Here is a 24,395-nt window from a genome sequence, read left to right on the forward strand (position 1 = left end):
GCGGCTGCGGGTGCTCCTGGCCGCTGTGGCTTTGCAGGGATGAGGAACGCGGTGAGGCGGCTTTTCCCATGGTGCTGGCAGYCTGGGAGCGCCGCGCTTCCCCCGGGGACGGGACATCCTCCCCAGCGGTTTCTCTGGCGAGGGCACTCGCTGCTGTGTACCCAGCGACCAGCGGGGCCGGTTCAGCCAGTTTCAGAGTATGGGAAATAGACGTGCCGTGGTTTGTGTTCAGAGCGAGCCGCTTCCCCTTCTCCTCCGATGTGAGGGTGATGGAGCGGGGAGAGTCTCACGCAGCACTGTGGCTCCTCCACACGTGCTCCTCRGGGATCTCCTGGCTTTACCCTTTACACTCCATCTGCAACACCCCACGCCCCCATCGGGCCATGCAGTCTCTTTCTGGGTCCCCCATGTCCCAGGGGAGGTGSGGGAGTGAGAGGGGCATTTCATGGGGAAGGAGTAGGTGGGACCTCTGCACTGGCTATAACGTTGTCAGGGAGCATCCTCCGATGGGAAGCATCCTCTGCCCCGGAGCACTCAGGGGCGGGGACCAAAGGTGCCACAGCATCCTCAGAGGGTTGCTGGAGACATGAAATGGAAGCTGTGATTCCTGGAGAGGTGAGCACAGCGGGGCGCTGGCACCCACCCAAAGTGAAAATCCCTGGGATTTGCCAACAGGGTTCCCTGTGACCCATCCTGAGGGTTCCATTTCTCTTTGGATTTTGCTAGGAGCTGCAGGGATTGCAAGCACTAGCAGGAGCTTGACTAGGTTGTCCCCAAAATGTCCCACTTTGGGTCAAGTTTTGTGGAAGTGAAACAGTGTGTGCTGACAATGCCATCACTTGGTGGGGACAGTGGTGGCAGTGGGACAGTCTGGGCAGCTACAGAAGTGGGTCCATAAGGAAAATCTCACCTGTTCCCCAATTTCCTTTACATTTTCCTGCTGGAGGGACTGGTGGCAAGGACCTGCTCTGCCYGTGTTATGACCCAGCACACGACATGGGGTCACAGCCCCAATACCAAGACTGTCTCCTGTCCCATGACTCCAGCCCAGGCCATGTCATCTCTGTCATGCCCCTGTGCATGGCCCACACCATGGCCATGTGCTGCTGCTTGGCAAGAAAATGCCTTTTCCCTTCTCCTGCTTCCAGGCAAAGAGGGAGCCTCCTCCCATGGGGCTTTACTATTCCAGGGAGGAGAAGGTGAGTACTGGGGTGGATGGGTGATGGGGACAAACCCTGCAGGACCAGCCCTCAACACAAGTCTTCCYCTGGACCAGGTTCTCCCAAGTCCTGGGGTCCAGCTGCAGCCAGTCTCAGGCCAGTGCTGTCCATTTGGCTCTTGGATTTTTACACCAGGGCTTCCAAGTGATGAAAGACCAATTATTCATCCTATAATAGCTCACTCTTGCTTGGACCAGGACTTTCACAGGCTTTAGGGAACATATTCCCTGATACAGCCACATTTTCCCTGCATGAGGGCTTTGACTGCTGCAAACAGGAATGCTGCAAACAGTTTCAAGCCCAGACAGCTTTGCACTCTGATATCCTTTTCCCAGTGGGATGCTCAGAGCAGCTCAGGTGCCTGGAGCAAGCTGGGGCTGGGGCAGAGACAGGAGCAGGCTATGGGTCACCAAGGGCACAGACCTCGCTGGAGTTACAGCCTGTGGCTCCCAGGTGGATGGGCTGTGTCACAGCCCCTCATCTGGCCAGGAGAAGCCTCTAGCTTAGCCAGTGCAGTAAAACCAGCTGGGAAAGGGCCCGAGAGGTCAGCAGGTGATCTGCCGAATGAAATCTGGTCTCTGGGAAAGGCAAGGATGTAGCACATTCCATCAAGTTGGGAGTTGCCAAACAGAGAAGGCGAATTTAATTGTAAAATCCCCCCTCACCATCTAAAATGTGCTGCAAAAGATGAAAACAATGGATGCTGCTTCCCTTGGGTTGCTTCTGTGGTGCTGAGCAGGCAAGGTGGAGCTCTGCTCCCATGCTGGGTAGGCGCTGTCCCTGCCCAGCTGCCAGCGCCAGTTCTCTGGACACGAGTGCAGGATGAGTCCCAGATGGCTCCCGGGGACGGCTGCAGAGCAGCCAGGGTGTCCCTGCACTGGGTGGCACGGTGGCATCAGGCARCTCAGGCACCCACCTTGTCCCTGCCAGCCTGAGCAATGGCTTGGGTTTTCTGTCCCTTCTCATCCCTCAAGTCCACTGCGAGCCTGGGCAAAAGCAGAGGCAGCTCGAGGCAGGTAGGAGGGAGAGCTCCACACCACGGTGTGGGGCAGGCTGGGCAGTGGCTACAGGCTGGGGTGGCATCAGGACAGTACCAGGTCCCTCCTCTACAGCCACCACCCTGGGGCAGCTGAGGGCAGGGGCTGGTGCGTTCCTGCTCCCCATGGACAGTGGGAAGGGCCCMCTGCGTGTCCAAAGCCCTGCAGCTGGAGGCAGCTTTCTCCTGCCTTGCTTCCCTGACCTGCAGTGTATGGTTTTGCTGGGAGCATCATTCTCATCTTCCTGCCACATGGGAAAGGTGTGAGATGCCTGTGCTGTCCCGGGAGTGTTCCTGCACCYGTGGATCCTCACTGCCTCGTACCAGGGCCAGCACATGGGAGAGGCCAAGGCAACCCCAATGTCTCAGGCTGCTCTGAACACTTCTGCACGAAAGGGGATGGGCTCCTGAGGGGTTGCACCCCTGGATCCAGGGCATCCCTGTTTGCCCTCAGACTGGGCAACCCCACGCATTTAGGCTCTCTTTTCTTTGGGGTGCAACACAGTAATGGGAGCATCCTCATGTCCCCAAGCAGGGCAATGATGGGACCAGTGGCTGCAGGGGTGACACCAGCCAGGAACCCCCCAGGTTCAGCTGGGTTGTGCTCTGCCAGCTTCCCCTCTTCAGCAGAGTTTCACTTGCTCACATGGAAAACCACGGCTGGGCTGGGACGCAGTGACGTTTCTGTGCCTGCTGGTTTGCAGAGCTCTGCTGTGCCTGCTGGCAGGGCACTGTGCCCAGCATGTCCCAGGAAGGAGCTGGGGGCCCTTCAGAGCTGGGGCCATTGCGTGCTGCTGCCCAGCACCGGGTGCAGAAGCCAGCAGGGCTCTCTTGCACASCGGTATGGGGAAATGAGAGCAACTGGAGCTGCCTCTTGCTTGAGCTCATCCTCCCTCCTCCACCCTGGGAACATCTTAAGATCACGGCCAGGCTGCTGCAGCCCAGGTTGCACAATCCCAGGTCCTTTGTCCTTTGCTTATCTGCCTCACCGAGGAGGAAAAGATAACCAGGCATCTTCAGTGCTCTGCAATCAGCACATTTCTCAGGCTCCTAACTCCTCTTATCAGGCTGATCTCTCACCCTGGCCAAGGTTTCCCATGCACCTTTGTACTCCAAGAATGCTCCCAGCTCTGTGTTCAGCCTGGTGCAAAGCCTGGACAAAGCTGTGAGCTTTCTCCCAAAGCCCCCAGCCCTGGCTGCAGCAGAGCCCCACATGCCATCACGATGGCTCTGGCTGTGGCAGGAGCAGGACTCGGGGCAAGCACCGGGCTCGGGGCTGGCACAGGGTTGTCAGATCAGACCTGCAGCCTCTCCAGAAACAGCAGGAGCTGCCAAGTCCTTGCCTGAGCCAGCCAGGACAAGCACCYGGCTCCTCGCCCCAAGGCCTTGGTTCAGGCTGGGATGACACAGAGGGACCCGGGCTGGAAATGGGGCCTGGGAGGCAGGATTTGGGGCAAAAGTACYCAGCTCCCCTGGGAAGCTGCCGGCTTCCACCCTGGCACTGAAACCTTGAGGGTACCCAGGGCTCACGTAAAGGGGGCGTGTTGTTCCCAGCCAAATCCGGGCTGTGTGAGCTGGGAAAGGAGAATGGGCACAGCTTCAAAGGAGGTTTGCCCCAATCCTGCTCTGTTCCAGCTTCCCAAGCCCTGCTGTGCCCCCATGTCCCACAGTAGAAGTCCCAGTGCTGTCCCAGTAATGCTCACCTGGCACTCCAGTCATGCAGGTGACAGAGTAGGCTGGTGCCACTACCAGTCACCAGTGTCACCATCACGGTGGCCTTTCAGTTTGACCCCCACTGACAGCCCCTCTGTGTGGGGAATGTACATCCCCCCCACCCACAGCAGGCAGCCCATGTCCTGCCCCATGTCCTGCCCCATGCCCATCCCACTGGGCTCAGCCCCACATCCATGAGCAGGACCTTGTAGTGGAGCACATGGAGCTGCAGCTCCTGTCTCATCCTTCTTGGGATGAGCTACACTGTCCCCAGAGCCTCCCTCCCTGTGGCAATAGTTCAGGGTTCATGTGGGGCCACCAGAGTGGTCCCTGCAGCTGGGGGCTCCCAGATGCTGATGTGGCCCCCCAGGTGAAGGGGCTGTTTGTCCCTTGGACTGCACAGTGCCCATGCAGTGGCAGAGTCTGAGATGTGCCTCTGGCGTGGGTCTGCCCCACTGCCTTGGTGCCGGTGACTGGTGATGAAGTAAGGGGATCCCATCCAGGCTGGGGAGCTCCTGCTGCACCCACCTCGTGGAGCTTGGGGCCACCCAGCTCCGGGGCACACAGCAGTGGCTTGAGCATAAAGCAGGGCTGCTGCAGAGGTGACAAGTGCCTGCAGAGGTGGCATGCCACTGCTAAGAGTGGCCCCGCTCAGCCCAGGAAGCTTATGCAGAAGGAAACAGCATCAGGGTCCTGCAGCATCTCCTCTCACCTGGACATGGCAGCATTTGCTGGCACTGAGCCATGTCATGGTGGGAACAGCAGTGGTTTGTGCTGTTCCCATGGAATTAATTCCCAGAGGCAAGCAGGGGTGGGCAGGAGCTGGGTGTGAGTGGACAGCATGTGTGAGGCCAGGAGGAGATGGCTCTTGTGCTGAGCACTGCCCACAGGGGGACAGCACCGGGGATGGTTGTTGGAGCTCTGCAGCACTCACCCGTGGGGGTGCTCAGAGCCAGGGGATGGTTGTTGGAGCTCTGCAGCACTCACCCGTGGGGTGCTCAGAGCCAGGGGATGGTTTTTGGAGCTCTGCAGCACTCACCCGTGGGGTGCTCAGAGCCAGGGGATGGTTTTTGGAGCTCTGCAGCACTCACCCGTGGGGTGCTCAGAGCCAGGGGATGGTTTTTGGAGCTCTGCAGCACTCACCCGTGGGGTGCTCAGAGCCAGGGGGCTGCAGGGCTCAGCAGCTCTCAGCCCCTCACCCAGGCCCTGTCAAATCCAGGGTCACTCAGTCAAGAGGAGGAGAGGTGAGCAAGAGGCGAAGGGCTTTTTATTTTCAAGATGTTTATAATGGGATTATTAGTTCCCAAGAAGTGTTTCAAATCAATTTGGTAAGGAATCGCTTTCCTTTCTCCTCCACGGGGATGTGGTGGGAATCCAACCTTTGGTGCGAACCTTGCAGAGCTCTGGAGACCAGAGATCTGATGAACTCCTCGAATGCTGGAAGGACGTCCTGGGCTCCCCGCAGCCCCAGGCATCCTRCAAATGCCTTTTGCTCCATCTCTGGGTGTGCAGCATCTGGGCAGGCTGGGCTGCAGCCCTAAGGGAACTGTAGCTCCACTGGGGAGGGCTCTGCCTGTCTGAAAGGGGAGAAAAAATCCTTCTTCAAAGCATCCCCCCTTTCCCCAGGAAACCCCTGTTTTTCAGGGGGATCCAGCCTTTCCCAGCTCAGTTTTCCCACATGCCCAGCTGGCATCCTGTGCCTGGCGCCTGGTGGCCCTTTCACCGTGTCGGTGAGGAGAGTGCAGGCATCTTCAAAAGCCCTGGGAAGAATTTGGTGGGAGGGGGAGAAGGGGTTTTACAAGCTCCCATTCAGAAATGGTCACTTTGAAGTGATGTAGCATTTTTAACCCTTTGAAGAGCCACAATTAAGAGGGGGCTGGTGCAAGCAAAGGCAAAACTATGGGTGACCATCACAGCCTTTCTCTCCCCAGGCTTYTAAGGGATGAACTTTCCCATAAGCCCAGGGGGGTGGGATTGGGGTGTTTGGGGGGAGCTGGAGGTTTCCCACCCCCCTGTGCAGGGAAGGAGGGGTCTGCCATTGGCTTTGCCCACCAGCAGCAGGACCAGGGAGGGAGTGTGTTGGAAGAGAGAGCGAGTTGCTCAGGCACACACAATGTCAGTGACCTGGTGCTGTGTTCTGGCCAGGGAATTTTCAGGMTCCATGATGGGGAAAGCTGTTGGCCATGGGTGCTGACAGTGTCATTTCCATTGCACTGGGTGTAAAAGTCCCATCCAAGACTGATGTCTCTCCCTTCAGGGTCTGGTGCTCTAGAGCAGGGAGGACAGGAGTAAAAAGAGTGCCCAGGCTGAAGCCATCCCAAGTCCCCAAACACAGGAGTGGCACAGGGCAGAGGGAGGTGGGACTGGGATGAGGACAGAGCTCCAGCTCCTGCTTGGGGATCTGCCACCCGCTGACAAGGCTCTGTCCTGGAGAAGCCCCTGGGAATGGACTCCTCCTCCGCATCCTGCTCTGGGTGGCTCAGGAATCTCCCAAGAGCAGTCTGGGTGCCTCACCACCTGTTAGAAATTGGAGAAAATGGGAAMTTGAGGTCACTGTTTTCCCTCTAAGGATGGATGCCAGTGTCCAAAGCACATGCAGGGGATGAAGGCAAGGCCCAGGGCACAGCCCTGGTGAACTTGACTCTTGCCAAGTGGCTGGGATGGGGCTTGGGGCTGATGCTCCTTATGCARTGGCGGCAAACCCCAAACCAGTGCTGCTTCTGGGCAGTGTGGTGGTGAAGGGCTGGCCTGCAAATCCCCCCTTAGAATATCTCCAGTGGCAGCTATGACCCTGAGCGCAGCAGTTTGTCTTCTGGGAACTGGAGATGACCATTCCCCACCAGCTYGGGCTGGTCATTTCCTCTGGAGAGSTGKGGAGGTCTTGGGGGTCTCTGGGGAGCCCCACTGAACTGGGGCTGCTGTGAGCTGAACTTTCCTCACCTCCCCCCATCTGTGTCTCTGCTGGAGTGGCTCTGCCATAACAGRGTGGCTCTGCCAGCACTGGCTGGCCATTTCAGGGCCGCCCTCAGCCATGCATTCCCCTACAATAATCCACAGCATGTCCCAGCTCCTGACAGCTCTGGGATTGCAGGGAAGAGCCGGCCAGGAATGCTGGTGCCTGTCCCAGCTGGCTCCTGACAGGRTCCCTGTGATCCTGAAAAGGGCAGGATGGACACCCCACAAGTGCCGCTGGAGCGATGCAGGATGCCTTTTGTTGTCTTAATTGGTGGCTGKGCAGGACAGCCCCCCGGTGCAAACGGAGCCATCCCGCAGCAGTGAGTGCAGCCTGTTGGCGGCTCCCAGGCTCTCTGACGGATGGATGGATGGAAGGCAGCTCAGCCCTCGGCTTCCCCTGCCCGGACCCAGAGCCCCGCCTGGGCTGCCATAACTCATGGSAACTCGGAGTGCGGTGGCAGTGATCCCCCGTGGGGGACAGGGCTGGGGGCGAGCAGGGACAGTCCAGGACACACGGCCACATGTGGCTGCGCCCCTTGCCCGGGATATGTGCAGGGAGATGGTGGGTCCCACACTGATGGGGTCACRTAGAGCCCAGAGCCCAAAGCGCCGTGTCTGCGGGCAGGGAGGAGAGTCGTGGGTGCTGTGAGCAGCTGATGAGGGCGGTGGTTCAATGAAAGCAGCAGTGAGGGATCCCTGCTGTTTGTGCGGCCCAGCTCCGAGAGCAGCCGGGCTTGAGCGGTGCCGGGGAGGCCACGCTCGAACAGAGCCCAGGACAGGAGAAGGAGCCACAGCAGGGCCAGGGGGCTGTGGGGAGCGAGGGTCTGCACGGGGGCCATGCTGAGGGGGGCAGCTGCTAATGACCGACTGCCTTGTCCCGAACTGCCCGGGGTGCAGGGCAGAGCCCGGGCTCCAGAAGGGATGGCAGCCCCTCGCAAGGGTCGCTTACGGGGTTGAGGGCAGACCCCGCTCGTTGCACCAGTGACTGATGGTTTGTCTGGTGTCTCCTCTGTCCACAGGCTGTCTGGGGAGCCAGTGCTGCCATGTCCCTGTGCCAGCCTGCGACACAGCCCAGCCTGGCYGGGCCCCGCACGGTGAGCGGACAGAGGGCACGGAGCAGTGCGGGGCAGCAGCGGTGGTGGCAGGGGATGTGATCCTGCAGGTCACTGCCATCCCACCCGGGGTCCTGGACAGAGCCGAACTCACCGACTTCTACTGCTGCACCTGCTGTGGGAAAGTGTTTTGGGAAGGCTCCCACTTTGGACGTGTCGTCTCCCAGTTTCAGGATGTTCTTGTGGCCTCTGAGGACACCCAGAGCATCTATGAGCTGAGCTGAGGGGCAGCAYGGGGGCTTCACAGCAGGGCAGGGACTGCCAGGGTACCCTCAGCAGATTTGGAGCCTTGGGTTTGCAGAGAGAGGCTGGAAGTAGGGAGGGGTGAGCTCTCAGTTTGGGATCCACCACGGAGAGCATTGTCACAGGTRCACCAGTGATTTGTGACAGCCCGAAAATACTTGGCCTCCATGAGATCATTAAAACAGAGGTGGCCGGAGAACAGACCCTGTGCTTTATTTCTGCCTCTCCAAGCCATGMATGGTGCAAGGGTGGCAGAGATCTGCTGACCAAAGCCACCACCCCAGCAGTGCCCACCCACACCACCTACTGGCCCCAGAGCCCCTCTGCCAGGTCACTCACAGGGCAGAGAGCATCCTGAATGCTGCCAGCCTGTGAGGCATTGCCACACCTCAGCCCATCCCCAGCACTCTGCTGCCCCATCCCCAGCACCCTGCTTCCCCATCCCCAGCACCCTGCTGCCCCATCCCCAGCACCCTGCTGCCCATCCCCAGCACCCTGCTGCCCCATCCCCAGCACCCTGCTGCCCCATCCCCAGCACCCTGCTGCCCCCGAGCTGCTCTCCCAGACCCCACTGTCTCCAAGCTGCTCTCCCAGCACCACTGGGAGGGTGCAGCTGTGATGTCGGGGGCGCTGGGCATTGCTGGGTGCCCAGGGAAAGCTCTGGGTGTGTCACAAAGCCCTCAGGCCCCTGTGTCCCCTGTGCGGGGCTGGACTGGCCCTGGAGAGTCCCACTGATGCCAAAGCTGGCAGCCCCCTCCTCGCTGTGTAGGAGCCTCAGGACAGCCCCGTGCCTGGCTCCATGCAGGGTGCACAGGAGTGGCAGTGATGTGTGTGGGCCCACCAGTACCAGGAACTGGTGTCACTGGTGGGACTGGCCAGCGCCCAGAGGAAGCTGCACATGCCATTGGGGTGCCAGGCCAGGTTCTGCAGCTCCAGGGGCTGCTGTCCAGTGCCTCCCAGTCCATGACCAGGCTCACACCACTCCATCCTGACACTGAGGAGCATCTGCAAAATTCTTTCTCTAACCTGTTTTAACTGCCAGGCCCTGCTGTTATTGCTGGGAGGGCCCGAGGGTCTCTTGGCTGAGGTATGACATTTCTGGGCCAGCGAAGCACCTGCCTAGGCAGCTCATGTTGCAGTGCAGGACTCATTTTCTCTCTTCCAGAACTCCTGGCCACATGGTGCCAGGGGCTCCTTCCTCCCAGGGACATCTCTGGCTCAATGTTTTAATAAAGAAGAAAGAACATTTTCCCCCTTTAAATACCCCTCTTTCCATAAGAACCTGCCTGAGCGTTACTTGGTAYAAATGACCCTAAAAGGCAACCACCCCCACTGTGCCCATCCTCACTCCCTAACAGTCTTTGATGAGTCCTGGCCCTGGACATGACCCTCCAGTGACACTTTCCATGGTCACAGTGTGTCATTTTCTCCCARTTTCCATCAGAAGATGGCAGATGACCCTGTGCCCACCCAACTGTCCCCATCTACCTCACAGCCCTGCCAGGGCCACCCACTGYCCCTTGGTTTCTGCCATGGAGCCTCATCCCTTTCAAATGGAGGCATAAAATAACAGCCTCTCCCTCACCAATGACAAACAGTGGCCACCAGTGCTATKGTGACAGAGGGGATGTCACTGCCCTGGCACACATCACTGGCTCTGCACGTGCTGAGAGGTTTGAACCCATTCTGGCAGGGCAAGGGCACTGAGCATGGCCCCTTCCCATCAGAACACACAGGGCTGTGAGTCAGCTACAAGGGTCTGTGTTTCCCAGGGAGTTTGTGGGGGAGGGGGGGATATTTTCCCTCTTTCACTGCACTTGGCTTGGTGGAGCTTGGAGAGAAAGCCTGCTCCATGGCTGAGCATCACCACCACCACCACCATCATCATCATCATCATCATCATCATCACAGCAGTGTCTGCCAGAGTGTGGTTCTGTGCCAGCGAGACCCCCAGGTCCAGCCACCACTCTCCCTCGAAACCAGCATCCCCACATAGCCTGAGCTGTGTCTGGTGCTGGCACAGGACAGTGGCCTTGCTTGGACATGGACTTGGATGGAACTCTGCCAATGYCTCCTGATCCAGTGTCAGGCTCACACCCCTCCATCCTGCAGGTGAGGAGCATTTCCCAAATTCCTCCTCTAATCAGGTTTAAGGCCCTGCTGTTATTGCTGGGGTCCTGAGGAGCTCTTGGCTGAGGTATGACATTTCTGGGCTGCAGTGACACCCTCCAGAGTGCCAGCTGTGGTCTCAGCAGTGTGGACCATGGCATAAGTCTTCTTATCATCAGTGCCACTGCCTCTGAAGCTCTTCATCTCTACACCACTCTGTGTCCCCATCCTTCCCCATCTCTACACCCCCTCATCTCTCCATTCCATCCCAGCTCAGGGACAGGWAGGCTGTCTCAGGCTGTCAGAATCATCCTTTAATCTGTCCCCAGATTGCTCAAGTGTCAGGGCTGGGTGGCAGGAAGCCTGTGGGAAGGAGTTCATGGGGTCCCTTCTGAGGACCCCTCACCCCCCGCCCAGGGCACCCACTGCCCCATGATCCAGAAGGCTGTGTCTGGCCCCTGGAGAGCACCCTGTCACTCTCAGCCTTGGGCTGCTGCTCTGGCTCTGGGGTTTTCCTGTTGGCCCTGTGTGTCCAGGTGACATGTTCAATGCCTGGAAACAGACTGTCCTTAGGTTCAGCTCTCAGCACCATCAGTGATCTGCCAAGCATCGGCTCCTCCAGTGCAGCACCACCCCCTCAGAAGCATTGCCATGTCCTTATGGGCAGCCAGATCCCAGCTCCCTGGAATCCTAAAAAATCTCCTTTGAGTGGAGGGAGGATTAGGCTCATGCTTTGCCACCAAGCCCTCTATGCAAGCCCCTGGTGAGGGGTACTGGGGTGGTCACCTCAGACAGTGAACATGGGACTGCCCAAGCCCCCCAGGCTCCACACAGACTCAYCCATGTGTCAGCATCCTGCTTTCAGGGTTTGTTCTGGGAAGGTGGAATCTGGGCATGAAGCAAAGCACGAATGATGCAGAGCCTCCAACTGCCATCCCACACAGCGTGTACTGCTTCATCATGCCGTGAAATAAACCTCTCCAAAATGGGATGAAYCTTTCCAGACCGTATTTAGGGGAAACTGCTGAGCCACATGCACATCTGACCACTCACGGGCACTTTTGGCCTTTGCTTGCTGGCTTTTCCRGGGACACACAGCCCTGTCCCTCTCCTGGGGACAGCTGCCTGGAAGGTGCCTTTCCCTCTGATCCCTGAGGACAGTAGGGTCACCTCCTGGCCAACTCCAGGACTTACCTGCTTGAGAGCTCCATCAGTTTAGGGGTGAGCTCTCATGCTTAGTTGGGGCTGTGCTTGGGCGGGTCCCATGGCTGGGTAGACACCAGCAAGAGGTATGTGACTATGGACATGGCACAAAACAGCTCCCAGAGGGCTCTGTCCAGCTCTGGGGACAGGGACAGTGGCTGGGACCCAGCATAGCACCTCTTCCTTCCTGCTGCCTGCAGGAGGTGGTGCCATGGTGGGAAGYGTGCAGCAAGGTCACCTCCAGTCATAGACACGGTCAACAGCAAATTCCACATCGGATCAGCCTTGAGGAGCATCCAGGAGGTAATAAATTGTTCAGTTTTGAATGGTGGATACATATCAAAGGGAATTAAAGCAGCTTTTTGATCAACCTACAGTCTGGTTTCCTTATCTGGCTGCTTAAAAAAATAATTACAAAATGCCATTGTCTSTGTCATACTAATGTTTAACATTTATTAGGGCAGTAATGAGCCCTCCTTGGTTTTATGGAGCCAAGCATCTGTGAGTGCCTGAAAGCTGGTGCAATCCCGGCAGCAGCCCAGAGAGGGGCTGGACCCTGCCCCTGATGGTGTGTGGAAGGGAAGTGTTCTGGCAGGTTCTGGGTGGGCTGCCCCTCCACAGCTCATGGATGCCCCGGCTGCTTCACCTGTGCTCAGCTCCTGCTCTTGTGTAACAGGATGAGATTGTGGGGGGACCCTGGGATAAAACAGCATTGAGGAAGGATTTTATTGCTTTTTATCATGAATGAGAYTTGGCTGAGCAGCAGCCATCCCTTAGCCCCGGGAAACCACACGCTGCATCGGATGTCAGACGGTTCCGCTCTTCTCCCTATGTACTCTCGCACATCCTTTGGAGTYTGATCGGGACAAGGTGTTTGACGCTCAGACCAGCTTTAGTTTACAAATGAATATATCAACATTGTTCCTCATCAGGCAGGAATGCACTTCCCTCCCTTCTCCCCCACCTTATCCCCATCCCCTTCCGAGCAAACTTCCTTCCTCCTGTAATCTGGAGCGGAAACCTCACCACATATTTGACAGGCTCACAGAAATCAGCTCAGTGCTCCCTGGCATGACTTTGTGCCTTGAACTAGGGCTGGTTGGTCCCTAAGACAGCCAGCAAGGCAGGGAGGAGGAGGAGGATGGGGGCTGTACCACTGGGGGCCACTCTTGTAGCCCAGTTGAGCTCCCAGTTGCTCCCAGCTGCTATTTTCAAATAAAGCAACATGGTTTTGGACACGGACACAGCCCGAGCTGGCTGTGACCTCTGGCTGCCCCACACCACGGGAATGCTGCTTCCACAGGTCGGGGTCGCTGCTGCTGAGTGCTGACAGTGAGGGGAGAGGAGAGAGGTGTCAGTCGAGGAGGGACATTTRCATCCATCAGGAGGGTGTTTGCTCCATGGGGAGTAGCCTGAGACCAGGCCCTTGCCTTCAGCCTGCCAATGTGGGGCGTGACATTTTGGCAAATGATCTTGTACAGATTCACCAGGCGTGTGTCCCATGGGGGCTGTGGCCATGTCACACCCCCAGCCTGCTTGGATCCCAGGGTTGTCCCCACAGAGCAGTCACCAAGTACAGAGGGCAACTCCCGATGGGCTGTAATGTGTCTTCTGGGGAAGCTGAGCAGTGGGAGCAGTGGGGTGACATATCCCCATCCCACTGCACCACAAAGGAGTGGCCATGCAGTGCAACCAAACAGGGTGCCCAGAGAAGCTGTGGCTGCCCCTGGATCCCTGGCAGTGTCCAAGGCCAGGCTGGATGGGTCTTGGAGCAGCCTGGGACGGTGGAATGTGTCCCTGCCCATGGCAGGGATGAGTTTTCAAGGTAATTTCTAACCCACACCAGTCTGGGATTCTGTGACAAGTGGCCCCAAGGACCATATATCTCAGGAGATGGTCATTTCCTGGCATCAAAACCCTGCACTGGCCCTGTAGTTAATCCTGGAGCTCATTCTGGTGATCCAGGACAAGGTAATTATGACCCAGAGGTGGGGATGTTGGCCAAGGGCACATAAACCAGAGCCTGTGTCCAACCAATTCTATCAGCACCTGCACAGTGAATATATGGTTCCTCCACATCCAGTTCTCCAGGACCAGAAGACCCCCAAGCAGCYACCTGCACATCAGGTCAGGGACATGTGATGGTGTCAGTTTTGCAGAACATGGGCTGGAGCCATGGCAGTTTGGAGAACTCAAACTCAATGGTCACTGGGACATCAGCCAAGGGGATGCCTCAGTATGGCCTGGCAGCATTGAGACACCGGTGCAGCTGCAGATCCTTGCCTGTGGCACCAGGCAGGAGTTCTCCTGCTCCAAGGGAGTCCCACCTGGTGGCCTTTTGCTCAAGGAGTGTTTTCATGCTGTCAGACACTGAGACCATAGGCTACATCAGAAGAGCGGCAGCATTTCCAGCAGGACAAGGACCAATAAGATGGAGCACTGGAGTGGTGAAAGGCCAAGCTGGAGTGAGACAACCCAAACTGTACACCCCAGCACCACGTTCTCCAGCCCAGGCACAGCCCTGCCTGTGTCCCCCCACCAGAGGACAATGACTACACGTAGTGTTATGACCCTGCTTGAGTCTCACTCAGGTTTTAAATACTGTTTATCGCAGGCTGGGAGGGAAGGACCAGGCAGAACAGCATTCACGGTGACATCWGTGGGAAGTGGCAGTCCCCAGCCCATGTTCCTGCAGTTGCCCCTGTGGTGTGGGTGTCCCAAGAGGATGTCCACAGAGCTTCCCAAGCTACTCAGGAGAACTTTGGGTGCATTGCTGTGCTCCCTGCAGAGGACACAGGGTACCCACACATATCCTCACCACAAGACCATGAGGTTTCCCTTGCAAACCCCCAGCTGTGGCCTCAGGAGCTATGTCTGCAGGGCTGGCAGGGTCCCAGCCTGCCTGGGTACAGTCTGGGTGCTCCTGGTGTGTGACGTGTCCATGGGGAGAGCATGAGGCCAATCCCTGCTTGTGCCGCTCTCAGACCTCACGGAGGAAGGGTTTCCCCTAAAACCGACCCCCTGCAACCTCTCTCCCGCCAGGGACACGGACCTCCTTTCCTGACCCCAAAGGTGAATCCGCACAAGGGAGWCTGTTCCCACGCAGCAGCCACAGCCCCGGGTGGGGTCCCTGCATCCCCACACCCCACATCTCCGCGCTGGGGCAGGCGGCATTGGCCCAAAGTCGGGAGGCAAGCGCCGGCGGGGCCAGCGGCGGAGGACAGCTCCACACTTCTTCCTCCGAGGAGCCGAGCGGGCAGGGCGCTCTCCTTCACACGCCTTTCGCTGGGGCTCTGCGCTGGGAAGAAAAGCTSCCGTCTTTCCCACGCTCTCCGACACATTTTAATGAATTAAGTGGGGGCACGCCCCCTCGCCGCCTGCCCCGGATCCGTCCCCCTGGCTCTCCGGCTCCCTGCAAGGAGGCCTCGGGGGGTGGCTGGACTCTCGCTGCCGTGTCCGCCTGGCCGAGAGGACGGGCACGACCCGCTGGGATTTTTTGGGAAATGGCTGCGACCTGCCCAGCCCTGCGCGCCCAGCCCCGGGGCGGCTCTGAGCCCCGCCGGCGATGCCGGTGGCAGCCGGCCCTTCTCCCTCCCGCAGGCTCTCACGGGCACGGSGAAATTTGGCCGTCACGTCTCCTGAGGAGGGGAAATTTGTTCCGCGCCTCTCGGCGTGACCGTTCGCTTAAGGCACCGCAGCTCCGGGTCCCTTCCCCGCCTCCCGCCACGTCTTCCCCTCGCCTCAGAAGGGAGCGGATAAATCACTGGGTGGGACTACTGGTTTTGCAGGGCCCCATAAAGCGAGGGCAGGGGCCTCCCAGCCCCCGGCGCGGCCCCTGACAGCCCCTTGGCGGCCGGCGGGCAGCGGAGCCGTGCGGGGAGCCTGGCCCGGCCGTCACACCGCTCCCGGCTCCTCGCCGGTTACAGAGCTGGGTACAAACTGCAGTTGAAATGCAGCTTTTCAAATTTGGCTTTTTATTTTCCTCCCCGCCCCCCCTCTCCCCCGCTCTTTCGCTCTTTCCCCTCCCTCTCTGGCCCCGTTCCCAGGCCGAGACCTGCCCCCACCTGCCAGTCCCGAACATTTGCATGGCTGGGTCGCTGCCCGGGCTCTTTTTCTCACCAGTGTCACTCGCAAATGCAGATTTGCTTGCGAGGATGTAATTCTGGCCAAGCCCCACACCGGGAGGTGTGAGCAGTTCCCCCTCTCCCACGGCCCGCTCGCAGGGCTCCACACTTTGCAGGACACAGCCAGTAAATGCACCAAATCAGCTGTCCCGGGATATTTAGCAGTGAAAAGGAGAGGGCGAGAGAGGCAGAGCAGAGCCCCGACCCCCAGGCCATCGCACCCAGTGCCGGCAGAGCTGCCGCACGACCCCACCGCCTTCCTTTTCCCAGCTTTGCCGTGATGAACTTGCTGGGATCRGTGCCAGAGCGCGGTCACGGGCTGCGGTGGCTCCAGCGCTCCCCGCACGCTGTTTGCACTGCAGGGCTGTGGCGGCCCCCGGGCGCTGCCGGAGCTCCGTGAGTCACCGTGAGTCACGGCACGTCCCGCCGCTCAACACGGCCAGCCAGCACGGGAAACAGGACAGGGATTGCCGCTGGTGATCCCCGCTGACACCACGGCTGGGCTGACGGGGACCAGAGCCACTGCCTGCTGCGCGGGACGGGGCCCTTGGGGGAACGGGACWGGCAGGGGTGGCTCCTCTTCGCTGTCTCCGGGCAAATGTGGCTCTTGCACGGACCCCAAAGCCTCAAGCCCTGAGCCCATCTCTCACTGAGGCCCCGCGTCTCAGTGGCACAGGGACATGCTGGGAGAAGCTGCACAGGCACAGGAGAGCAGARGTGGGGTCTGCATCCCCCAGCAGCAGTCACGTCCCAGTCCCCCCTATTACATGGAAACGATGGACTGTGACACACTCATATTAGACAGGTGTGACTGGGAGAGCCCTGGCCCGGGGAGAGTGCCAGACAGAGGCCAGACACATGGAATTGGGATAGGGATTGGGATGAAATGGGCATAGGATGGGCATGGGTGAGGACGTGGGGATGTGCATTGAGATGAGGATGGAGATAGGGGGCATGGGCATGGGCATGGGCATTTACATGGGCACAGGATGAGGGTGGAGACAAGGACAACGTGGAGCTGGGGAGATGGGAATGCAGATGGGGATGGATGTGAAGATGGGAATGGGATAGGAATGGGGACAGGGATGAGAACAACTAGCTGCAGAAACAGACTTAGAAAAGCAGACCTTTATGGGAGGAGAATGAGGAGCTGCTTCAACAGCTCCTTACAGCCTAAATCCAGCCAAGATGAGAGAAGGACCCAGACGAGGCAGAAGTGGTCCCAGGCTACTCCAGCGGCTGGGAAAGGTCACGGGAACAGGCCATGGCGCAAGTTACACTCCGAGCTCAAGGCCACTGTCCTCCCTCCAGCCATGTGACAGACAGCTTCATGATGGCACATTTCATCGGCTGGGGATGAATTTAGCAGTTGGCTGATTTCTCCCTTTCCCTCCCCAAAAGGACACACCAGCATTGCCAGGTGACAGCAGCTCGCCCCCCAGCTGCCCCAGTGTCGCTTCTGTCACCTCGGTTTATGGCATGCTCCTTCCTCTCTCCCCACATCTCCCGTCCGCTCCTGCTGACCAAATGCCCACAAGGCGGTGGGAGCTGGAGCGGGAGCGCTGCTTCCCACCTGGAGTCGCCATTTGCTCCCCCGGGACCAAACGGGAACAGGAGAGGGTTGGGGGGGGGGGGGGGGGGGGGGCAAGAGGGCTCCCCCAGGAGGGTCCCCCCAGCACCGGTTCTGGTTGATATTCTGTTTTCGTTACTTTTTTTGCCCATTTCCCCGCCTCCCTGCGGTGTCCAGCTCCCAGAGTTCCCGCACCACGAATGTGGTCATCGGCTGGACACCGGGTCTGACCCCGGATAAAACCCTGGGCAGCCGAATTGAGTCACTCCAGGGCTGACAGGACATGGTGGGGGCTGCATTTTTGCCCCCTAATTCAATCTCATCTGTGGGTGCCTGAAAGCCGGCGCAACCCCGGCGGGAGCCCGCAGAGGGGCTGGAACCCGCGAGCTGCACCCTCCGTTCTGCCCCGCGGCCTGTCCCCGTTGATTCATGGGGACACAAAGCCGTAGCAACACGGTGTCACGCCCAAAACGGGAGTGAGCGCAGCTCCTTGGTGACCGCCATCCTTGCGGAGCCCGGCTGGGGGCCCGAGCCAAGCCGAGCCGAGCCGAGCCGAGCCGAGCCGAGCCGAGCCGAGCCGAGCCGAGCCGAGCCGAGCCGAGCCGAGCCGGACGGAACCGAACGGATCTGAACAGAGCCGAAACAGAGCCGAGCGGAGGTACGAGAACAGGCCTGATCGGGGCCGAGCCGAACCGAGCTGAGACGGACGGAACCGAACGGATCCGAAGAGARCCGAGCCGAGCCGAGCGGGGCCGAGCGGRGCCCCGAGAGGAGCCTCAAGCGGAGCCCCGAGCGGGGCCGAGCGAAGCCGAGGCGGGAGCGCCCTCCATCGCCCCCTCCCTCCCTCGCAGCGCTCCCGAGCCCGTCCCGCTCACTCATTGGAGGGGGCGTGTCCTCCCGGCTCCGCCACGCCCCCGGCGCCTTCAGACCAGTAGGACTGCGGCACCTGGCCCCGCCCCCGCGGCGCGTCACGGCCGTGCAATTGTTATGCAAATAAAAGGGCGGGTAAAAGGCGGGCGCGGGGTCGGRGCGCTCCAGCGAGGCGCGGGCGGCGTGAGGGGCGCTGAGGCGGCGGAGCAGGAGCGCAGGAGACGGCGGGGCCGGGGCGCGGCGGCAGCGGCGGCACCACAGCCCAGCCCCGGCAGCGGCCGCAGCCGCAGCACCGCCCGCCGCCGCATGCCCGGGCGGGCGCCGCCGTCGCCGTCCATGCGGGGCGGCGGGGCCGAGGCGGCGGCATGAGCCAGAGCGAGGTGTCGCCGTGCGCGGCGCCGCCGCCGCCCCCCAGCCAGCGGGTGTTCCAGGAGGCGGTGCGGCGCGGCAACACCAAGGAGCTGCAGTCGCTGCTGCAGAACATGACGAACTGCGAGTTCAACGTCAACTCCTTCGGGCCCGAGGGGCAGACGGCGCTGCACCAGTCCGTCATCGACGGCAACCTCGAGCTCGTCAAGCTCCTGGTCAAGTTCGGCGCCGACATCCGCCTGGCCAACCGCGACGGCTGGAGCGCTCTGCACATCGCCGCCTTCGGGGGCCACCAGGACATCGTCCTCTACCTGATCACCAAGGCCAAATACTCCGCCGGCGCACGGTGATGCCGGGGCTGCCCCCTCGCTCCGCTCCCCCGGTGATACCGGGTTCCCCCGCACCCCGCGCTCCACCGGCGATACCGGCTTCCGCTCCCCCGGTGATGCCGGGGACCCTCCCCACTCGTCCGGCCGCCAGAGCTGCTCCCGCCCCCGTTCGGGGGTGGTTTGGCGAAGATTTGGGGCCCCACGCAGAACACGCCACCGCTTTTACATTTTTAAGTTTTTTGGTTGTTTGTTTGGGTTTATTTTAATTTTCCAAGGGTTGTTTCCTACTGTAACGTGGTTTTTTTCCTCCATCTACCTCGACTGCACTCACAGTATTCACGGTTTCAGTTTGACACCTGGGCAGATGCTTTAACACCCCCCAGTCCCTCCYCGCTAATATTTAATCCCCCTCCCCGCTCCCCTCGCTCCCGACCCTCCCATTTAAAGTATTCTGGCTCAGAAACGAATTCATTTCAACGCCCCTCMGAAGTCCCCCCGCAGACCCCCACTGGTGCTCGGGGTCCCCTCTCCGGTGCCGGTCCCGGGCACGCTGCCCTGTCCATGGCCGGGGCTCTTGGCCGGCTGCAGCCCTTCCCGGTGCGGAAGAGCGGGAAAGTCTTCTTCCTGTGCAAGGTTCTCCAAGTGTTTTCTCACCGCTGACTTTTTTTTTGTCGAGGCGACTCCATTGGAATATGAAAGACATCGTTTTCTCAGCCTGATTGCTCCTGGTTTTGGTTGATTTTGCGTTGGGTTTTCTGCTTTGATTCTTCCTTGGGTGTCCGAAGAAAGTCTGCGTCCTCACCCGCTCCATGAATCTGTTTAGCACACGTGAGATCCCAGGAAAAGACATTGAGTCCTTGTGGTTTTATGTGTAAAGGGGGATTAGCAAATCCTGGACTTTTTTTTTTTTTTTTCTTTTTTTTTTTTTTAAAGTGGAATAAACTCTAGAGGCAGAGGATTTGCTTTTGCACAGAAAAGGGGCGCGAGCGCTCTCTGCTGCCTACAGAGATGCTGGAAAACTACTGAAAAGAGTATGGGAACTTTTTTTCTTTTGGTGAAACTTGGATAACACTTCTCAATGCAGAACGATTCATTTGACGAGCATACACTCACCCGCCTTTTATAGGAGATATATATCCCCAAGTATATATCTTTATAAAGGAGAGGGAGGAAGCAGAGTAAGCCACCCGAAGGCGCATTTTGAAGTGACTGCACGTATAATCGCAAATGCTGCTTTTATTTTTTTTTTTTTTGCTATGGCACAAGAACATCCATTTGGAAAATGCGGAAAATTTTAGAAGTCTCCTTTCTCCAGCTTGTCTTTCAGCCCTCTTCTCCTCGTCTGCACTAAAGCCATCCATATCACTGCCGTCTCCCTGCTCTTTCCTCTCTTGCTCCCTGCATCCAAACCAYTCTGATTAAAAAAGAGAGAAGAAAATAGTTACCTGCTGTTTTGTTGGGGTTATGTCTTACCTATTTATCATGTCTGTATATATTTGTGGGTGAAGATTGTGAGTCTGGTTTTGTTTGAAGCTGGTGGTGAGTGTTTCAAAAATATGGTTTGGGAAATGTGCTTTTTTTGTTGTTTTTTCTTTTCCTAGTCTTAAAACTAAAAAAACAACCCCTTGAGTCTGCCCTGATTATTTCCCATTGCACTGAATATTCTGCTTTGTCTCTGATGGTTTCACCTGCAGTTGTTTGGGTTTTGTTGGGTTTTTTTGTTTGTTTTTTTTCTTTGTCCACTTCAACAATTTGCGATAATTTCAAAAGCTCCAGATTTAAAGAAGAAAAAGAGAAAAAACGCCCTGTCAAAAGTCTCTACTGTTAATGTTGTAATTTGCAAGGAACTGCTTGGCTGAAGTCTTTCTGTGAGCATGGAAGGGGGTGTCCAGCACTTCCACTGGTGCTTCTGTGCGATAGTTACGGGGTGGGAACAAGACCTTTCCTAGTGAGGTTTTATTGTTGTTACCAGATGGTTGCACATTTTTTTTTTTACGTAAATGGTTTTGCCACAATGAAATGTCATAACATTTATGACATGATATTAAAAAATGTATTGTAAAGCCAAGTTCTAGATGGATTTTTAAAAAGAAATCTTGGTTATAAACCCAGTCTAAAGGGAGCTCTGTCCAGTGTTGTAAAGACAACATGATGTAACCCATATTTATATTTTTATAAAATACCTATTAAGACTGTGAATCTCCTGTTTGAATTGCTGGGTGAGTTGTTTAAGAAAAATATTGTTCCTTTCCAGCCTCCTGGAGCTTTAGACACGCTGAGATTTTTGGGAAACTGTATGTCAGGGAAGGGGGTTTGCTCTGAAATTGTGAGTTGATGTATTTTTACATCCCTTTGTATTTTACTGAAAAGCTGCTGCCCTTCCTAGTCCCTAGAGTTTCAATTTTCTATGCAACCCCCACACCCCCCATCTCTCTTGATCCTGAGAAGTAAAAGGGATGCAGATTGATTCAAATTGAAATGAGGGTCCCCCCACCCCCCTTGTTGGCTCATTGTGCTGCTGACCCTTCACGCCAAAACGGGGAGTACAAGAAAAAAAAGAAGAGGCAGGTGGGGGAGGCTCTTTCGTGCATGACTGGTTGCCTTCCAGCAGTCATCTTTTTAATTATTATTATTATTTTTGTAAGAAGAATTTATTGATAATGTCAGTGAAATAAGCAGACATTGAAGCTGATGCACAGATTGCTCCAGAAAGGAGTTTTTCTGTAGATTTTTCTTTAGATGCGAATACCTTTTTTAATTATGTTAATTAATGTTAAGAATTTTTAGGCTTATATTGAAGCTGTATGTGGGTCACTATATGATCATTTCTAACTGGATAAAGTCTGTACAGTACAGCATATTCCTGAGTGTATGATATAGACATGTAGCCCCAGAGTGCAAAATTTATAAATAAATTTTTCATTGATCTTTTTATAAAAAAAAAAGGCTTTTTGGTTTGTTCTTTTCCTAACCAAGGTTATTGGCATGCTGGTTGTTTCCTGTGGTGGGGGRTGGCTGGCTGGGTCCCCAGGTATCTGTTTTGGTGTCAAATATGCAGCTCTTGTGGGGTTAAATGCTCCCCTGGAGGGGTATGGCTGGGGTGGATATGGGGGAGGCAGTGTGGGGCCCCTTCCCACAGGCTGGAGGAAGCTCCCTGAACTCAGGGGTGTCCTTGTTTGCCCCATGCCAGAATTCAGGGGCTGGTGGAGGGGTGATGGCACAGACCAAGCCCTGGTGCTGGATAGGCATGTTTGGGTCACTCCTAAAGAAGCTCCTTGTCCCCAGGGAGTGAGGGGAGAGCTCAGCAGCCCGTCTTGGGACTGGGGCAGTTAGGGTGCAGTTTGGGAGCTGCAGCTCCAGCCTCTCTGGCAGAGCACCCTGCAGCTCCCTGTGACCATCCCCAGCTTTTTGATTCCATCCTGGGCTCCAGCAAGGCTTTGAGGCCTCTCAGGCAGTGGGGRTGGGATCAATGGTGTCTTCAGCTGCCCCCTGGATGGGGACACAGGGGCAGCATGGGCTCTCCATCCCCAAAGGCATCTCTGTCCTCTGCCATGGCTCAGAGTGGAGCAGTGCCCAGATTGGGCTGAGCTCTGCTCCCCTGGATCCTTTCCAGGCAGGATCTGCTGCTCCGGGAAGTGGGGAGAGCACAGGCACCCCCACGCCTGCCCAATGCCAGGGCTTGGAAGGCAGGATGCAGGCAAGCCTCACTTGCTGGCACTGCTGGGGGTTGGATGAGGCTTTTTCTGTATCAATAATGCTGCCAACTCTGCAAATGCTTAAATCCCAGGGAAAWTTGTGCCATGTTCAGTTTGGCTCTGGGTGTGGGTTTCCAGGGATGCAAGGAGTGGCGTCCTGCAAACACAGTGGGGAGGAAACCTGGAGAAAAGGCTCAGTGTGACCTTTCCAGATTGGCCAAACTCCACTCTGATGTGCCAAGCCCTGTGCCATCTGCTGCCAGCACGGGCCAGTGSCTGGCACAGACACAGCTGGTGTCCCCAGGTGCCCTGGGGACACGCAGCCGCCCGGGCAGCAGCCCAGTGTGGACAATACAGGCACCGAGTGACCTGGCTGGATTTGAGCAGGAGAAAATAGATGATGCCAAAACCATCAGTCACAACCACTGGTGGTCCGGGGGTCCTTCACCCGGGGTCCTGAGGCAGCTGCTGACCCCAAATCTATTGGGGGTTGTGGGGTGAGCAGTGCTCCCCACTCCTGCYGTGGCACTGTGTGACACTGAGCGCCAGCCCCACCACCGAGCCTCCCACGTGGCTGTTCTGCCCGCGGTACCCTGGGTTACACTTGTGGCTAGAGATCATCCCAGCCTCATCCCTTTGCACTTGGAATGCTGCAAAACTTCATCCCAGCGCCTGCATTGGGATGTCTCAGGGCTGGGCTCAGCCTAGCTCGGCTCAGCCATGCAGCTTCTCACCCTTCCCCCTGTCCCAGAGCCCCRGCCACCTGGGCTGGGCTGGCCACCGCCTCAAGGATGGGATTTTCTGAGGAAACACGGCATTCCTGTGCATGGCTCCTCTCGCAATGCTGGATAGGGTGAGCTGGGATCTCCAGCAGCCCCTGATTTGGGCAGCTCCCTGGAGCCAAGCCAACAAAACCCCTCTGTGCTCCCCACATCTGATGTCCCTGGCAGTGGGAATGTGCTGAGGGCACAGCTGAACCCCAACCCCAGGGCTGAGCACCCTGGGSAGCATCTGCCCTGGTGCCAGGCTCCTCCCAAGGCTACCCCGCTTTGCAGCTTTCCTCTACAGAAACTCTGTCCAAGAAATCTAGGAACTTGAAAGACTTGATTTTTCCCCCCTTTTTTTCTTTCCCTTTTCTATTTTTGTTCCAATAACACAAAAATATTAGATGGTTTGGTGGCGTAAGCGCATTCTTCTGGCATTTTTGCCTGTTCCTGGCTGCATGTTATTGTCCGCCGGCCACATTACGTAGGTGCCGTTGTTCCAAGAGAAACCAAAGCAAGAATTTGAACTTTCAAGTGCTTCCTGCCATTGTCTTTTGCTTTTGTTTGTGCTGCTGACTCCAAACCAGATGGATCGGGCTCCCCTCCGGCTGGGGGGCGATGGGAAGCCAACACAGCCCAGCGAGGGTTGACAGCTTTGTCTTCCCTTCTATCGCCCTTCATCCGTCAAGCCCGGCCATCAGCGCTGAATCAGCCATTGCATATGGATGCAGGGAAGGAGGTGGGATTTTATTTGAATTTCAGGGAGCTTAACACAATAAGTAATGAATGAGGAAGAAAGACAGTGAACGGGCGAGCAAGAGTGGACAGGCTGTAATCAAAATTCAGGACATTTTAAATAGATGCTTTGTTGGGTGTTTGTATGACTATGATAATGCCGCAGCCCGCCAGTCCAAAGAGGAGTTACCTTTTTTAACAAAAAACCCACAATCAACTTCTGTTCGGTGTCAGCGAGGATCCTGTGGCTTGGGCTGCCCAGCCAGGCTGGCCTCATTGCCAGACTTCATTATTTTTTGCCCCTTCTTGAGGCTTTTCAGGCCTCATCCCTGTGGGTGGGTGGATGGA

The 24,395-nt window shown here is 57.3% G+C and overlaps 1 protein-coding gene across 1 annotated transcript; it reads left to right on the forward strand.

The window, feature by feature from the left end:
* The first annotated feature begins 18,315 nt into the window (after nt 1-18,315).
* NRARP (NOTCH regulated ankyrin repeat protein) lies at nt 18,316-21,780 on the forward strand. The gene has a single exon (XM_057384670.1). The coding sequence runs from the start codon at nt 18,521-18,523 to the stop codon at nt 18,872-18,874; it is 354 nt and encodes a 117-aa protein (XP_057240653.1). The 5' UTR covers nt 18,316-18,520; the 3' UTR covers nt 18,875-21,780.
* The last annotated feature ends 2,615 nt before the right edge of the window (nt 21,781-24,395 follow it).

This window comes from Malurus melanocephalus, unplaced genomic scaffold (genome assembly GCF_030028575.1).
Source record: "Malurus melanocephalus ecotype Western Australia unplaced genomic scaffold, MMel_1.1 scaffold_731, whole genome shotgun sequence".
Classification (NCBI taxonomy): domain Eukaryota; kingdom Metazoa; phylum Chordata; class Aves; order Passeriformes; family Maluridae; genus Malurus; species Malurus melanocephalus.